This window comes from Gallus gallus, chromosome 2 (assembly GCF_016699485.2).
Source record: "Gallus gallus isolate bGalGal1 chromosome 2, bGalGal1.mat.broiler.GRCg7b, whole genome shotgun sequence".
NCBI classification, from domain to species: domain Eukaryota; kingdom Metazoa; phylum Chordata; class Aves; order Galliformes; family Phasianidae; genus Gallus; species Gallus gallus.
The window spans coordinates 40,095,949-40,115,260 of NC_052533.1; the positions used below are offsets into that span (position 1 = coordinate 40,095,949).

General features: G+C 40.7%; 1 protein-coding gene and 1 non-coding gene across 2 annotated transcripts in view; both read right to left on the reverse strand.

Moving 5' to 3' along the window:
• OSBPL10 (oxysterol binding protein like 10) overlaps positions 1 to 19,312 on the reverse strand; it is a 105,162-nt gene that overhangs the window by 2,251 nt on the left and 83,599 nt on the right. The window contains exons 7-10 of the mRNA XM_004939425.5: positions 17,947 to 18,093; positions 11,197 to 11,680; positions 2,785 to 2,971; positions 1,498 to 1,680 (exon numbers count right to left, since the gene is read on the reverse strand). Of these exons, the coding sequence (XP_004939482.1) occupies positions 1,498 to 1,680; positions 2,785 to 2,971; positions 11,197 to 11,680; positions 17,947 to 18,093 (1,001 nt within the window). The remainder of the gene's footprint in view (positions 1 to 1,497; positions 1,681 to 2,784; positions 2,972 to 11,196; positions 11,681 to 17,946; positions 18,094 to 19,312) is intronic.
• MIR1622 (microRNA 1622) lies at positions 16,462 to 16,558 on the reverse strand. The gene has a single exon (NR_035110.1). It is a non-coding gene; the product is annotated as a microRNA 1622 (primary transcript).

The following is a 19,312-nucleotide window of genomic DNA, read 5'->3' on the forward strand; positions in this document are numbered from 1 at the left end:
TTGGGCCGGTGCCACACTGCCACGCCACCTCCACAAGTCACAAGGATGCTGAACCACCACTTCCACATACCCGTTTGTGGACCACATCTTCAGGCACGCTCAGTTCCCTGCAATCTACCACAAGTTACATTTCTCAGCAGCTCTTGTTCCTTGACTCTTCACAAACTGACCGTTTTTCCTCAAAACTGATGAATGCTTTTACCATTTCCTGTTCACATCCTTTACTGATGACCTATCCCAAATGACAAGCATTTATTCTGCATGTCTTTGCAGCCAGCTTCGGAATGACACGGGAATGTAAGACAGAAGCCAAGAGAACATTAACCCGGGACCCTGGCTGCTCCCACTGGCTTACTAACAGAGGCACTGACACACTGATGCTCAGAAGCCCTTCAAGGTCTATGCACTTATTTCCAGTTGACAGTAACTATCAGCACATAACCAGATTTGTTTTTCACCAACAGTATTGAGATGCAATGCTTCTTCACACTGTATTCACCGAGCAGCACCTCGGCCCCAAAACATACTAAGAAACTGATTGCAACTCCCACATATTTCCAGGGGTGTTTAAATGAGTTTGTTGACAATCTGATAAACTGCATATCCTGCAGAAGCACCAGATAACTGTAATTTGCTTACCAGTGTCAAAAAACAGAACAAATTCACTGCAGAGTTACTGCTTTCATTGTTTACTCCAACCTTTCCTTGTTATTAAACTACAGGGAAAAACGAGTTTGTGATAAACAGATATGTCTGGAAAGTTAAAGAAAAAAATGACATCTGACCTTGCACAATGCCTCACGATACACCATTGTACAATAAAGAAATATATTTAAAGATTATAAAATGAAGTTCAACTCGTGCTTTTAGATCCTCCAATAAAATGTTTCATAAAGTGCTCCTAAATTCAATAGAAATATTGATTTTTCTGAAGATAAGTGAAAACAGTTATTGACAGAGAATAACAGAACGAGTTTTTTTCTAATATACCTAAATGAGATTAGGCAGGTGATGTGAGTTCTGGCAGCCTAGAAACACCTGCATGTGTATTTCTGTCACACCGTACTATATTTTACATTTCTGTATATACATACAGACATCACCTATATTACATGTATGATTACATGTATGAAAATACATAAAATGTGCAGTTCCAGCATGAACTATAAGATGCAAAGTTACCCGTGACAAATTGACTAATTTGGCTGCTGTGTTACAATCCAAGAAATACACAAAAGACTGCATTACCATTTTCAAATGCTCATTAAAATGCATGTGAGCATTTTTTCCCCACTAGAAAACTCATGTTTACATCACTACAGTGTCATTTATATACCAAAGAGCCAATACAGGGCTTCAGCTCCTTGCACCTCGATTAAGGTGCTAAATGAAAGCAAGGCTTTTTAGAACCACACTGTTGATAACTGCAGGTTGCTTCACCATTCTGTTTTCTCACCTGGGATTCAGAAGCAGAATGCTGTAATTTTTCTGCCTTACCTTGATTCCAGCGGGCCTTGTTTTGCTATTGGTCTAATCTTCTTCTTGGTAACAGGCAGTTTGCTAGTGTCAATCACTTTGGTTTCTCCATTGCTGTAAGTGAATTCCAGCGTGCCATTCCATTCTCCCTGTGCCTTGCATACAATGGTATTAGTGGGATTATGTTTCACTTCAGCTGTAACCCTAATTCAAGAAGAAAAAAAAAGACCACAAACGTAATAACCAGTAATAACTGTTCATTATCAGTGTATGAAAGCATTACCACTGTACCGCTGCTAAGGCTATGAGCGTGTTCTTATGCCTACGAAACAGTTTTTCAAGCATAAAGACACTGCTCCCCAAAAGACCCAACTAAAACAGGGAGGAGTTTCCTCTGTGTGTCTGTATGAACAAGCACACTGTGTGCTTCAGCAGCCTGTGTCAAATAATCTGCAAATTCGCTTTAGTTTTTAGATGATTAAACTATCACAGCACAGCCCTCCCCATTTTGATGGGCACCAATTAATCTGTCCCTTTTAGAAAAAGCCCTGTCAAAACAGCCCATGTCAATTATTAGCCAGAGCACAATGCTGAAGTGGTTGGCACACATATAGAAGAATAATAAGATCAACTGTAATTAAACAGAGGTAACCATGCAAAAGCACACCTTCCCAACAGGCAGCACAGCCATGGAAATGGCTACAATCTGCAGCAGAACTTACATGTGGAAGTAAGATAGAAGCTATCTTGCACAGCTCTTCCTGACACTCCTGACACTCTCATAAAGGGGAACCAAAGACAGATGAGCAATAGTTTCATCCAGAATCTCAGTGTGGAAATGGGAGTCCTCAGTGCAGAGCTACTACCATGGGCAGTGATGTACTCCTCAGGGGAATAAAAGCTGGCTCCACCTGCAGCATCAGCTCATCTAACAGCACTTGCACAGAAACAGCAGCTGGTGTAGCAGAAACATTGCTTTTTTTATACACATTTTTTCTGATCCTGCACTGTGCAGAGGTACACAGGTTATAAAACAGGGCAAGCTATTTAAGTATCTGTCATTTTTACAGGTGGAAACAGCCTGGATGAATATGCTGACTTTAGATCAATGAGAGATATTTACCTAATTTGGTTAAGTGGTATGAAATGTGCAACTACAATAAACTGAGCTCTAAAGCTGTAATCCAGCTGAGACACTAACATGGAAAGAAATCCAGATATCTACCTACAACGCAGTGCAAGAGAGGAACCAAAGAGATGACCAAGCAAGTCTTTCCTTGAAATCCAGGTCAACAACAACTCCCATACCTGTGGACCTTCCCTCCATAGAAGGGCTTGGTGTGGAATGTGACTGTAGCAGAGTAGCCAGTCCTGGCACAATTGATGTTGACTTTGCCTCCGAGCTCCACCCACGGGATGGTAAGTATCGAGCGAGCGTAGGCACTGGGCAGCGTGAAAACATATTCTTCTTCATGCTCCAGCAAGTACAGAACACCTACATAAGGAGGTTGACAGTGAAATGGTAAAAGCTCATTGATAAGTCACTGATCAATTATTGTCATTAAAATGCACTTCCACAGAGGGCACAACATGGAACTTGCCTTGAAGGAGGGTACTGCCAGCTCCTCTCCACTAGTTTATTTCTGACTAATTTGCTGGTGGGAACAAAAGGTTCTCTCTGGTTCTGACTGGCTGCAACCAAGAGCCACACTTAAAGTGACCACCTAGAAATTTCCTAGAAGTTTGCTCCTTACTTTCCAAGCGCTCTTATGTAACCACTGGGAGGCCACTTCTTTGTTACCACTGACACCAAACTCTCTACCATGCATAGAAAATTGCTGCCAATTCTATTTCATTCTGTAATGGTTCCTAACAACAAAACAAGCAGCAGACAAAACTTCCCATATTATTTGGACCTATAAAGAAAGTACCACATCTGATGAGAAGATCGAATCAGCTTTCCTTAAGGTTACTGGTACAGCTCTATCCCCATCACAGCTGTACTTTAAGTCTTTAAGATGGTCTTTAAGAAGGCAAAGAATGGGACATAAGAACTAAGATCAGGTAAAGAGCACGCTAAACCTTGCACAAAGAATTAGGCAATTCTAACTATGTGTAGTCTATTTTTATTACAGCTCTGCACTCCTTTGTATGCAATTTAATCCCTAGCTAAAGGCAAAATTATACTTTGAAAATATTTTTCCACAACAGGGATCAAAAATAACCCATCATGAGAAGTACTTAGACCCCAGAAACCTTTGAAAATATCAGGAAAATTATCTTGACGTACAGAAAGTAATAGAATCAGTTCAGCAACAAGATGAACGTAAGCCAATTTACCTCGCCCTGGGGTGGAGAGGGGAAGAATTGCAACACATTAGTAGCTGTATTTATTAGTTTGTCTATCTGTTGAAGACAATAATGACACATCCTGCAAAGTGATCTGAAATGTAACGATGAAAAAGCACTGAATAGGAACGAGCCGCTAGTATTGTCAACATAAAAATATGCCCTTAATGCTGTACAAAAACACAAGTCTAAGTGACATACAGAATGTAAAAGTACAGTGCTCCGTGAGAATCATCATTTTAAATACCAGCTCCAACTGCTAGAACAAAACACAGGTATAGGAAGCTTCTTAACTCGCTGTTTCTGTCTTCCAGTAACTACACAGCTTTCTGCAGTTGTTTCAGGACCTCTGTAACCACAGCCGGCCAGCAGCAATGCAGCCAGCACTCCTACTTCACAGCAAGTCTGACACAAACAATCCAGAGAGCGCAAAAGCACAAGCACAGTACAGCAGTGTCACGCAAGAACCTTTCATTATTTTGCCTTGGCAAGTCACAAGTTGCTTGTGTCACGTGCTGACCCCTCAACCTCACTGAATGGCCAGAACACAGCTGGAACACACACACACATTTTGCCTCAGGTCTCCTCAGTTCCACTCCTGTAGATAAAAGCAAGATTAACACCTTGTAGGAAGGCTGAGCTACACAATCCATCCAGCAACATTAAATTTACAACAAAAAAGAAGCCTTTTACCAAGATGATATTAAAAAAGGATCGCAGCAAGCTCATGGCAACCTCATGGCAGCCTACAGCTCCTCACAGGGCAGCGTTGAGCTCTGCTCTGTGTGACAGCGACAGGGCCCGAGGGAACGGCATGGAGCTGTGTCAGGGAAGGGGCAGCTGGGGGTGAGGGACAGCGTCTGCACCAGAGGGCGGTGGGCATGGAACGGGCTGCCCAGGGCAGTGGGCACAGCCCTAAGTGCTGGAGTTCAGGGAGCGTTTGGACATGCTCTCAGACACTGGGTTTGGGTTTTGGGAGGGGCTTTGTGCAGCCAGGACTGGACTCAATGGTCCTTGTGGTTCTCAACACAGAATATTATATGATTCCTTGCTTTTATCCATTCTATAATGGCTACAAATACACAGAAGGGAAATGTCTGCGGTTGTGCAATTTTCAAATGGAAGATTGTAACAGGTTTTAGATCCAAGCCCATCAGCCAGCAGAAGGATGCTGAAGCTCCCCATTTCCCACAGCCTTCTACTTCTCAGGGCACAGGCACCCTCCTCTGACACGAGAGGAAACTGCCACGATCAAAACTGCATTGGCACGGGTTTGCTTTCATCACTCTGATGGGATCGATAGCTCTACTTCTCCATGCAGGAATGGGAGGGATGCAGAGCTCTAATGATCAGTGCCAAACACGCTGAAAAGGGAATGGCAAATAATAGCGGTGACCTTCAGTGTAAATATTTAACAACCACAGCAGGTTATGTATTAAAAATTGAACCAGCTCGCTTAGCAGCATTTCTAGCATTTGGCAGCTTCACACTTTTTTTCTTAAACTCCTTAAGCACCTCAATAAATTCATTTCTTTAATGAAGCGCTACCTCTCTTGAAGCATGGCTCCAGCTCACTAATCACAACCTAAAGAAGAACAAAGGAAAGGCGAAATATCCACAGTTTGATACCACTTTCAGCACCAACAGCTGACCACCAGTTTCCCATTCGAACACTTGCAGAGTCCACCTGCAAAACCTCATGTGACTGAAGCAGTGCACGGACTGCAGCTGCACCACTGGGCCTGAGCTAGGAGCTGCTTCTCTTTTTGAACGGGAAGCCAAAGGGACGCCGAGACACAACAGATACAGCTGCCGCCACCATTTGAGTTCACACTTTAGCCTCCCAACTTTACTTTGAGAAACTAAAAGGCACCAGAAAGAAAACCTCACAGTTATTTTAAAAGGGTTCTGTACTTTCAAGATCTGCTGTTAAGTGTCACTTCATTGTGATTGAGCATCAAAAAAATTCAGGTAGGCCACTTGTGGGCTCTGTTTCCTCTCCTGCTCCCCAGCTGTAAGGGAACATTCATTTTGAGTTTTAAAAAATGGCTACAAATACACATGAAAAGTTGTCACAGATTTTTCCCTTGTTTTGTTTTTTTTTTTTAAACTAATGTTTCCTCCTCTCACATCAAACAGTGATTTTGGAAGCTGCAGATTCCTTCAAGAAATCGTTAAGTATTCATGGGCAGCTATTATAGAGGGAGAACGCATCACGTAAGTACTCTGGGAAGAAAAGTGGATTTAGTAATCCAGCGTATTATTAGAACAAAATCCCATGGAGAAGGGTGAATTTTTTTGTAAACAAGCGCTGAATTTTGAAATCTCCCCTTGAAATATCCTCAACACCGCTTACTCCTGCTTTGATTAAGGCAACACATTCACAGCCACGCTCCTTTCCATGTCTCCCCAGCCCACATGAAAGGGAGCGATGTTCGCGGCGTATCATTTTGCCCGTCTGACTATTACACGTCCCTCGCTGATGCTGTAGCTTTGCAAATTGATTTTCCAGTAACACGTATTGACGGAATACCCAGAGGAGACTCTGGATCAATAACTGCAGAAGAGGCATGTGAAATTTAATGCTTCCCACTGATTGTTCGGGGATCAATCTGAACAACAAATGGTATGTGGGTCATAAATGGCCGAGGGCAGTTTCCTGATTTAACGGGCTCTTCACACTGTCTGCATTATTCATAACAGGGCACAAATGAAAGTGAGTTACGCACTGGGCTGAAGCACACATGGATGCAGCCCATCAGCAGTCACCACGGTTCACACAAGCTGCCCTTGTCTCAAACGTTATAGCAAGCTGCTCTGCACTGCTTGTTTTCCCAGAGCTGGACACGTTGGCTAAATTCAGTAATGAGGACCATGTCATACAGAAAATGTTCTGAAAGCACTAGGCTAAAATACAGTAATTAAAAAAATTAATGCTAGGGAAATATTTTGTTAATTCCAGCTGCATGGAGCAGAGCTGGTAAATTAGCAATTCCTTAATGCCTCAGGAAGGGAAATGATGTATTTTGTTATATGCATAAACACATGCACGTACATACACGTGAATGGAAAAAACTACGAAAAACACTTGTTGCTTTCATTTGTATTTATCCTGGAAAGAGCACTGAGCCTTTCCCTACCTATCAATCCTCCTCAAGGCTGATTTCTGTTTTAAGAAATAATTTTTAAATTTAAAAAAGAAGTAAAAACAGAAGATACAACTAAGCCACTTGATTATAAAGAACAATCCACCTAAACTGCCTGAGCTGCAAATTAACCAGTGAATCAACTGTTGGATTTTGCTGCTTTGCAACAAAAACCAAGGACAGACCAGGAGCCCACAGTGAGGTGTGCTCAGCACAACCTTCTCTACCAAAAAACCCTTATCTTACAGTCAGAATCTGTTTGAAGATTCCTTGGACCGTGTAAAGCACATTAAATATTTACGCTGACTCTTCCATCCCCTGCTAATTTAAATCCTAACACAATTCTATTCATTACACCCTCCTCCCCTCCCTCGCTCTCTCATTAGTACATAATTAACATTAATCAGAATTAGGGACTGTGCATGCAACGTGAATTCCTACATGCAAAATACTCTCTCTTCTAACTCTGCTTTCTCCTGGGGAAACTCAGCTCTGGCTGCTCTGAAGAACGCTTTTGTCATACAGTGAAGAAGTTAAGAATTCTCTTTAGCAAGCCAGATTTGGAGCTCTCATAACCAAAGATGAAGGCCGAGCATAAAAAGCTGCCTCATATGGACTTCCAGCATTGCCTGTCTACTCATTTTGCATCCCTGGAATTAATAAACAAAAATCATAGCAGAAAATCTTAGTAACTTTGAGTTGCAACATACTCTAAAAATTGCACAATTTGGATACCAAGCTGTACCATTTGTATGACAGAACCACACTGCTGTCAAATCCTCTCATTATTTAACTTCCCATAGAAGCCTTGGCAGCTCCACTGCATCCTATCTCAGCAAGGCATAAAAAGCAGCATGTGCTGCACATCTCAGGACAATGTGACAAGCTGAAAACACAACTTTGCAAAAGAACCACAGAAATGTTATCAGCATATTCCTTACACAATATAAGTCCAAACGTTCAGTACTACACTACCTATGTAAATAGTGAAGTGCAACATAAAAACCATCACTCAAATGTTTGGAGGCTACACACAAACACACACACAACAAACCAACCTTCAGGAGATAGCAGCTTCCACATACACCATACTTATTTGCATTCGATGCTAAGGTCATAACAAAGTCAGAGGGTAAACAAAAGGATTCTGTTAAGTATCTTCAGTAGAGCAAGATAGTCACCGCTACCACTAAATTATGTGAATTCAGCACAGTTTGCCTCTCTGCTACTATTTGGGGAAGGATTTTTCTTCCCCACCTACACCAAGCAGTGTTGAATGAATACACAGGGTAATGAAACTGCCATATGAGCACCAGAATGATCTGATTATCATCTCAGAAAGGACATAGGCATATGGGAAGTCAAGAAAACTGTCTTTTCAGAATCTAGAATCCAAATTAATCTAGCAAATATTCAAAGCTGTCTACATGTGCAGAAGTAAACTTGACAGGTTATCTTAAACACGCATCCACATCATTGAATGCATATCCTCCTCCAAGACCAAGGAAAAGAAGCTGAATGCTCAGAATGAAAACAAAAAAAGAGGACAGAAAAAAGAAAGGTATGAATGTAACATGATTAGTTAGGTCATTCAGTACAGAGTAGCAAAAAGAAGCAGAAGAAAACACCAAACAGGGATTTCAATGATTCATGAGACGTCAGTTTGTCTTTTCCCAGAAGCAGAATCAGTCATATTTAAATCACTCCTGAGAAACTTGCTCAATCACGTTTTAACAGCTTCTAACAGTAAGATTATACAATCCTGCAGCTGGCCTTACTATCAGAAAGCCCCTCCTGGTAGCTAGCTTTAGTTTCTACCCCTCTCAGCTACCTCTTTCTATAATTTCTGAGTAATAATGTGTCTTTTCATCATCCATTTTTTGCTAGACAACAACCTCCATTTGAAATGCTGCAATGTGTACATCATCCTTAATATCAAGAAAACCCTCCAAATGATGTTTCATGTCAAAAAATTGCTGGGCTATGCTCTACCAAACACGTAAATACAAACACAGTCTTCCACACCGTAAGCCCAGTGGCTACTTTTTATTGGTTCAGCAATATATTCCCCAGCATTCATGCTGACCTCAATCTAACACAGAATTTGTACTTATGTAAGACATAAAAAAGAGAAGCCTGTAGCAGCTTTTCATTTTTGCACAGCTTGACGAATCTATACACCAACTGTATCAGGAAGACCTCCCTGGGACTAAAATAAAAGAAAAAAAAATCTATATTGGAACAAAGTATAGTCTTGAGTGAAGAAACCACACAGCAAGCAAACATTTTCAATAGAGGCTGCCAGATTTGAGCTGTCTGTTCTCAGATTATAGAAAAGATTCGCTGGTACAATTTCCAGCTGCTTATTGCTAGTCCTCAACACACAACAGAAATGCCTGGGCTGCACTGGCATTTCTCCATCACGTCACAGAAATGCTGTCACCATGAGTCCGCACGCTTCTGCATTGCTTACATGAACAAAAAAGATGAATGACAGCTATAAATTGGTAACACCAAACTTCTTCCACAAATGTTCATCATAAAGACTGTGGTAAATCTTACACTAAAAGGGTTCATCACTACGGATGTTCCCCAAAGCATGCCTCCACTGATGGCACCTCTCTGGGATCACATAGGAAGGGAATTTATTCTCACAAATGCACACTAAACAATCATTGGAGTGGAGAAGCAGTTAATTCCTATACCCTCTCTCTCTCTCAAAACTGGGACACATCAGAACTTTGAAGTCTTAAATAATCCCCACAGTAGACACCCCCAATCCCAGGGAACTGTGTATGCTAGCAGCAAGAAAAAGAAATTCCCTCACTCTTAAAAAGGCTTTGCTTTTGATAGTAATTCCACTAAACAGCTCCCTTCACTCAGAAAAACAGCATCAGATATGGATATGTACCAGAAAAATGTGACAAGTGAAACCAATGACTTGGCCTGGAAGTAGGACAGTAAGGAGATGGACAAAATGACCTGTTTCCCTCCTGACATTCCCTTCGCCCCACATTAAAATACCAAAATCTCTGGAAAAAGGAAATAACAGCACTATTACAGACTTCAAATATCACAACTATCACAATATCAGATCCAACAGTGAATAAATTTCAAAGTTCAGGTATGAGAAGTGAATATACTGACACCAGGAAAGAAGCTACTGTAGCCATGTCTACTGTTTGACTTCGTTCTTTACCTCCAGCAGAAACAACAGGACATATCTGTCTGCTCTCAGATATCAGGGTGTTTTTTTTCCAGTCACCCTAATGATTGTCTCACCCTCCTTTGTTACTATCTTCAATGTTGATATTATTTTACATAATGGCAAAAATAAACAATTACTCTGAGTCGTTCTGGTGTTTCTATGATTACCTATTAAGAGCACTGCCTAAAACCTAGTTAACAAAAAGGAATAAAACCAAAGGCAGGAGATTATCCTTGAATATCAAGAGGGACTGAACTGTTTTGAAACATTAAATTAATAAATTAGCAGTCAGTAACAAGATGGATATAAGCATGTTTATCAGTTCATATCACACATTAATAATTCGTTGACTCCCTGCTTTTCTGAATTCCTGTTGAGCAACGGTTTATCACAAAGCTGAATGTGTATATATGATACAGCAAATTGTGATTAATACCTCAACTATGTGGCTTATCACAAAGCTTGAGACAATACGCTACTACAGTAAGCACTACAGAAGCCATGATTCTTTACTGAAACTATGAGAAAAGAATGTTGGGCTTCAGTTCAAACGTTGGTTTTTTTTCCTATTTCTTTGCTCCAGTTGTAAATCTCCAATATCGAATTGGATATTACTTTAAAAGTGAGCAAGAAAACAAAAATTGTTCTTACGAAAATATACCGTCCACAGTCAATTGCTACTGCAGCTTAACGTAGGACCATATATTAGGAAAAAATTTCTTCTCTGAAAGAGCTGTCAGACACTGTAATAGGCTGCCTAGGAAGTTGTTTGAGTCACCATCCCTGGAGGTGACTAAGAAACACATCGGATGTTGTACCAAGGGACATGGTTTGGTGGGGAAATACTGGTGGTAGGTAGATGGTTGGACAAGATGATCTCAGAGGTCTTTTCCAACCTTGGTGATTCTATGATTCCATATTTCAGATATAATTAACCACTCCATATAAATATACATTTCTGTTGTTTCGACACTCACAACACTGGCTCAAGAAATAAAATAAAATCACATTCCTTACCTTCACCTACCATAGAAACACCTATTGACATGCCCATAAACTTGCTTTTGGTCCATACGTGAGCGTTCACACACATTTTCTTCTCCTTGCATTCACAGTAAAAGCAAGATACTGGTGGATGATGCGACACTTGTTCAGCCACAAACCTCAGCTTGTAGCACGTGGACTGGTCCTGGCCAGACTCCTTGGCTGGGTCCTTAGAAATTGCAGAGGCACCGCTAGTTCTGAATGGTTTCACTTTATCTTTAGGCACATCCCATGAGCAATGAAACGTTTCACCAATTATAGGGTTATAGGGCTTCTTGGCAACCGCTCCCTTTCGGCCTTCATGAAAAGCTGTTAGATAATACTCCACAAAGCAGATAATTCTTTCCTCAGGAGTGGCTCCAGCTGCAATTGACAAAAACAGGTCTGGATGGGCCATGAAATTTGCATACATCTCCAGCAGGGATCTTTTCTCCAAAATAAATGTTGGAAGCACTACCTGTATGCAAAGCAGACAAAGGCAGATATGATTTCCCCATGATCATACTACAGTGAGGGGTAGGGGGGGAGAACAGTTAAGACAGCTGCAATTCTGGCTTAGCCAAGTTTCAGGATAGTGTATTTTCCTCCCCTCTGTAACAGCAATTTCCCTTTCTTTGCAGTGTAAATAATGGGTAAAGGAAAAAGCAGCAGCCCTGATAGCTGCGCCAGCTGCTTCCTATTTCATTATGATTCTCAACAGTAGCTCATGCAACAGGGATCTGCTGTTCCGATCACATGGAAATTCTCCTTTTCCTCTCCTCTGTTAATAAACAAACCATTGTTCTCATTGCCCTCCTGGTTCACAAGGCAAAAAAAAAAACATACTTTGATGTAAACTGATTTAGTTCTAACATCAACAGACCCAACTGATTATGGCCCTCCAAAACAAAAGCAAACCTTCCCGAACCGCAGAGAAGATGGGTATTGTACATAAACATATGCATCCTAATCTAAGTGATTGACAGTATAATGTGTACAGCTATCCAGTACCTCAAGCACCTGGGCTCCCAGTTTCACTCCCCGGTCCTCGACCACCCTCTGTGCATGCATATGCAACTCTGTCCTCTTCCAGCCCCTTCAAACCAGGCCAACGAGATCCAACCCAAGACAAATCTTGAGTGTGTTTCCAAGGATAAAATATCACACCAAAGGCCTTTCCCAGGAGGATCTAGGCAGGAAAATGCTTCAGGTTGGACTACGTCTGCCATACCCTATCACTGTAACCCCCTAACCTTCCCACTCCATTCTCCAGTCACCCCAGGGCATGTGGCACTATTCTTCCATTTCATCCCCTCACCACACAACTGCAGGAAGCCACTGCATGCCTTTACCTTATTTCACCCAAGCTGAAACAAACAAAAAAGTGCACAAGCTGTTACATCAGCATCCTGGGACTAGAGATGCCCACTGGGTCTATGGGGATGCTGGGACTGAGTGCAACTCAGGCTGCATGGCAGGCAGCTGTCTCGAGTGACTTGGGCATGATCTCGAATGGCTCATTTGGCAGCACAGATGTCACCAATGCCCCCCGCTTATGAATAACGCTTTGTTGGAAGTTTTACTGAAAACTTCTTGGAGTGACCTAGAATAATTTATTTCTCTCCATTCTTCCACATTCTTCTCCTCCCCCTGCCCTCCATATCTTGTGCAGGGAAGCTCAGAGCTCACTGCTGTGCAGCCAACAGGGATTTCTGGCACAGATATCCCTCTGGAGTCAAATGGGTTGGTGATGCCCGTTACAGAACTACTGCTGTCTTCTATTAAAGCAGCTCTTCAGCTTTCCTCTTCCAGCTCCCTTACTTTTTCCCTTTAACTCTCCTCCACACCTACTTGTTCCTTTCCCCAAAAGGGACGGTTATTTAGGACACACAGGGAATCACTTTTCAAACAAATACATTTGCTCCGCCCTTTAGTCTCATCGTATATTTCTGCATGGAACCAAAGCATGGATCAGACCTATGAATCCCATGGACAATGGAACAGAAACCATCAAGCTTTTATTCACAACTTAGTTCTTTCTAAAGAAAATTTGCAAGTGTGAAAAAAATCCTCTTCATGATGGCTCAAACAATCTTAATTCCTCCACAGTAAGTCATCACACCCCAGGTACAAAACAAAACCAGATTGCTGCTCGATTTGGTAACATGCATGCTCATTTTCTCTCTCCTTCTGTGCGTGTGTGTGTATAAATAATACAGTCATTCTTAGGCTAATATTTTTACAAGTTTAGACATAAATCAAGTGAAGTTCCTTCTGTAATGTTCCTCAGACTCTGTAACACTTGAAGACTCTACACAGTTTCTATTACTAAACTAATGAGTCCCCAAAAGATGCCAAGAGCTTAATTTTACACTACTCATGGTAATCTACTGAGTGCCGAATACCGTCCTCAGTGCCCTGTGGTTGTGTGATGGGTGGAGGAGTTGCTGAGGAGATTGCTTTTTAAAAGTGAAAGTTAAAATCTAGAAGTAAAAGTAGAAACAGATTTTCTTAAAGTATTTTTAGCTCTTGAAACAATTCCCTCTTCCTCGCAACATTCTCATTCTGACCAAATATTCTTTTTCTGATATCATCTTTAAAAATGCAATTCAGCATTAGTGACCTCAATACAGAATCGCATTTTAACATGAATTGCACACTGAAACACCAGGGTCTCAAAGGGAAAACTGCCAGTAACACAGAAAAAGCCTGCCACTGGTGTCTAGAAATGCCAACAGTGGCTATCATGAGTTCACTGTACAGAATGGAAAGGGCAGGGAAACTTATCTGAATAAAAAGCACTGCATCTCTCTTCATGTCCAAGTGGCTAACTCTAAGAGTGACCTTTATTAGCACAAATGGAGGAGAAGGAAAGGAAGCAACAGGCCATGCACATTTGATGATACAACATTAAGACTGCTGTGGTTTCATCCTGTTGGCTTGACTGTAAAAACACAGCTCCCGTACCCACTGTCTCAGACACCAGCTGCTTCGCACCTATACACTTAAGACAGCCATGCCAACACAGTCACTAAGGAAACATTATGAAAAACTGGACATTTTTGTTATTCTATTTCAATAATCAATTTGAAATTTGAAAGCCAGCTCACGTGATCTTGCTTTAAAAGCCCCAGCTACAATGGAAAATGCACCCTTAACTGTAGCAGGATCCTTTGCAAAACAGAGTAATTGAATTGTTTCCTCAAAAGAACTCAGTTTTCATATGTACTTCTGCGTCTCAAAGCTTACAAAGCTCTAGTACTTTACAAAAATGTCTAGAAAACACTGTCGCTTACTAAATAACCTCATTGCCTGGGATCTTCAGTACACAGCACCATCACCCTCTAGCAGAGTCAGAAAATCACACCAAGGTCTTTTTATTTGTAACTCACCCCTTCTTGATTTCCTCAGAAACAAAGCAAAGAGAAACAAACAAGTTTGGAAGGTACACAGCATTTTTTCTTGCCAGCACAGGACTGCCATGCACTTCTACTCCTTCTCTATCTTTCAAAGGAATGAGTTTTTGGACTCTTCTGCAACCAAACAGAACTCAGTCTAGACAAATACACTATCTACATCTATATTGTCTTTGGGCTACATCAGGGGTTGTTGTTTTGGGGTTTTTTTTGCTTGTTTTTTTCATTACATAAGGTCAACAGTATTTCATTTTCTTCTGAGGAAATGCTGTTGTAACAACTAAACAGACAGCAGAATCTTCAGAATAAATATCAAATTGCCAAAGTCTGAAGCAAAGAATTGCCTGATGGCACACTAAAATGTTGAGACCCATTCTTAGTCTCCCTGTGAAAAGCAAGTTGTTTAACTGATATCCTTACCTCTTCCGTGATGTTAAAAAGAGGACAGGTTTGAATTCAACATACTTAATTAGCTCTGAATGCAACTGAGAAAGGCACAGCGTAAGTTCTTAAAAATAAAGATACCGATCACCATTTCCATGATTTACTGGGAGGCAAAAGATGGGTGTCAGCACTGTAAGCCACTTTTTCAGAAACCTGACCAGCATATCCCATGCTGGGATTTTCACTACCTTAGAGGGACAAAAGCCTTCTACTGTCATCTGTGTCGTTGTGGGAATAAAATAAGGGTGTTTTCCATCCACTTATGTTTTTAATTACAATATGCATTTATCTTGCAATTTTAAACCATAAGACTTTGTGAACGAACTGCAGAACTAATTCACAGCAGGCTGAGAGGCTGTAGAACTACTAGTAACACTTCTACTCTGAATGGCAGCCCCTTATTTTTCAGTACAGTTATGATGCATAGGGAAGGTAAGGGAACGGGGTGAGCAATCACCCATCTCCACAAACTGTTAGCATTAATTTCAACCCATCAGATGCCATGTGCCAACACAAAGAGATTGTGGTACTATCTTTTGTTTTTTAAAAGTCCACATAATAACAATTTATAAGCGTGGCAGGGTTTTTGTTTTTGTTTTTCTATCTTTTTTCCTTCTCCTCCCCATCAATGCCAATTTTAAGCAAAGCGTAAAGTCTGAAACCAGTCCAAGGCATCAGTGCTGTGTTGTGTTCTGCCACCACAAACTGCGTCCTCATCTCTCCAGCAGCTGCTGAAGTCCATTTAGCCACCACAGGGCTTAGTCTGTTCTTGCAAATCCCAATGCAGATGTGATTCTTCATTGTGGGATTTTTATTTCACAGCAATGTTTTACTGTTTAATTCTTCATTAAAAGGCACGGCAGCATGACACGTTTCAAAAGTGAAACACCTTTATGACGCTAAATGTGGCTATTATCACTGTAGGAGATTCGTATCACTGCAGGCAAGGCCAACACTAACATAATGTTGTTTCCTCTGACACGAGACAAGAAGATAATGATTACACATCCAGAACCAAAAGTCAGCAAGGGCTCAGAAGAGCTGTTTGTTCATGTGCATCTCATCCTACAGTCTCTAGCTCACAAAAGGAACTAAAGAAACAACCCCAGGGAAGAAGGCAGAGGAAAATGCAAACACACAAAAATACCCTGTGATGTTAGTAACTACTGTGTCACAAGCACTTCCAGCAGAAGCTGACTAGCACCAAGGCCATCTGAAATCTGACTTGCACAGGAATAATGAACAGTAAGCAGCACAGCCAACAAACTGAGCTGTATCGTCACACGTCTGTGGCCCTGAGGGCCTCATGTCAGTAAGCAAAGTTAATAAAAAACAACAAAAAAAAACAGCCAGCTGTCCTATAATTTTTTATTTTAATCCTTAAAATGGTCAGAAAAATGATGTGCACATGTGGCACGTCTCATCAGTACTCATCATATGTGTAGTCATGCATCACACGCTCACAAGAGAGATCTAACTCTGCCATATGCCTGCTCTTCTTTTCAGGATGTAGGCATTATACACACATTCATGCACGCTAATGTTCTGCCATAGTACAGACCTGACGATATTCATTGCTACCCTCAAAAACCATGCTCTAAGAATGTTGTATAAGAAATAGGTTATCATATTCATTTACCTTCCTACTTTTCATATACATGCCTACACTTCTTTTATTTACAGAAATTTACTTACACTATGATTCTATGACTCTATGATCTAGGATTTTTGCCTCTTATGACAAAAACATGACACTAGAAATCAGAAAGAAAAGCCTTCTGCATTAAGACAGAATGTTTTAAAGCGCACAAAACAGATAAGGAATCTTGGTCTAGTTTAAACATCAAAGATTCCAGCAGCCATAGCCAACCAAAACAGAAAAGAGGAAGAGCTATTAGTGATTGAAGAATGACAGAGAAACAAAACAAAAATGAACTGTACAGAACACCAGACGTACTAAGAAGTGACAAGTATAAATTATGCACAAATTAAATGATGAAACATTTGTCCTCTTCAGAACAAAACACTAACTTCCCTGTAGCTATTCAATAGCTATACTTAGCAACAGATCATGGGATTGCTCAGTCTTAAAAATGTAAGTATTTATAAATAGTGTCAATTGTTCTAGAAGAAGCAGAGAAGACTACATTGAAAAAGCCTTACTTTGTACAAAATAGTAAAAATAGATTTTGATTAATACTTAAGATTAAAAGGAAAGCAGATGCAACTCTTCAAAATACACAAATGCCCACGAAAATAATCTGCTGCACAGCTACTTCATCGCTACTTATGGGAAATCTCTCAGTAACTATAACTTCTCTGTTCACATCTGCACGGATAAGCTCATAACAATACTGGTTCCAGAACCAGGAGGATGTACAGAATGTCAAACTGCTGAGCTGGTTAGCACAGACATGCCCTATGATACACTGAAGGCTGTCTTGTTTACCATTTGTTTTTTCTTTTTCTTTTTTTAATTAATTGAAGCTGCCAAGTAATTAAAAGGGATTCATTCCACAAAGCAGTAACTCAAGCACAAATCTCCTTCACCCATAAAATTAACACTATGATTCCTCATACGCTTGATGCACTCTGACTTAATATACATGTGGGAGATTGGGAGATGTACATAACACACAGTTGTATGAAAGATTTGCAAAAAATAAGAAAAGTTTCTAAATCCCTTCCCCCCCACCCCCCCAACAGTGCCTGTTGTAGTCACTTAATGTGAAAGCCTGCCTAACAGACAATAGGAGCCCATAGCTGTCCAGAACCACCCTTAAATGAAGAGGCAAACTTCTTTGTCCATAGTTTTAAGCATACACGCACACGCACACACACACACACACAAAAACACATTAGAAAAAAGATACAGTGTCCATACCCTGGTAAGGTCCATGCCAAGTTTAAGCTGAGAGATGAGATGGAGAATTACACTACGTTGATCCTCCATGACTCCTAAATCTTCCTCTTCGTTATCTTCTGTATCTGTTGCTTCATCTTCAACTAGGATCAACTCAGATGCTGAATGCTGAAATGAAAAGGAACATCACCATCTGGACAAAAATAATTTTCTCCACTACGTACATTTAAAACGAAGCTGTTCAAGGGAACAAAAGACAAGCCGTTAAAAAAGAAAGGTACGAATAAAAAGCCAGTGATGGGTTCACAGAGTATTTTGATCCTTTCCTCTGAACACCAGTATTAAGTATCAGATGCTAATTTACACATCGTATTCTTATCTATATTGCAGTCAGATGTCACGCAAAAAAATAATAATAAAAAAAATCACAGCATATTAAGTAACAGCTATTTAATAAACAGAAGTACACAAATGCAAGTAAGTCTTCACGGGTTTGCTTCATATACATCTTGAGCACGTATTCACATATCACCCAGACCTTGCAAGTCCAGATTTCACGCTTTTTTTTTCCCCATTCTTCTATCCAAGTTCTAAAGTTAGATATCTAAGTAAGCCTCAAATAGAACATTAACCAGCGCTCACTGACCACTACAGTTCAGACTATTAACTGAAGAAGATAAAGAAACTATAAACATCCCGGTGAAAGAAAAAGAGAGAGAGAGATGACTGGGGGTAAGGCAGTGCCATGAATCTTTGACATTTGCAACATTACGCTGCTTCACCATGTAACAGTGGCAGTGCTGCCCATTTTGCAGACACGCTAGCTGAAGATCAAGAGACATCACGCCATCTCCCTTCAAGAGGAACATGACAGCATATAGGGATCATGATTTGTGACACTATTTTCCTTGGGGTTTTTACAGTATATTAACAACACTAATCCAAGCAGGTGCTGGTAGTTTTGTTCAGCCCACTTTGCAAGCCTTCCAGATCTAACTTTTATTATTATATTTTTTTAAATGAAAGTTGGGTTACGTAGTCAAAAAATTTACAGCCCAGAATTTCATTATTCCCCAAGGAGCCCATGCTGCAAATGAGCCAACACCACCTGCAGAAGTTAGCATTCCTTCATGCTAAGCAGCACACTCCTGCAGAAACAGTGAGCTTGCTGCGTAGAATGAGAACATTTTCAGCTCACCGAAAGTCTCTGCAAGTGAAAGTTTCATTAAAAAAAGCTGATGCTCAGAATTAGGTTTCAAAGGAAGTACTTCTGAATATCACATGAGAGACCCCGCAGGTGAGCAGCCTGTGTAAGGAGGATGTTGCTGAAATTTAGTTGCTGCACCTTCTCAAGATTTTAATTAAGCTCTTTCCACTTTTTAATTAA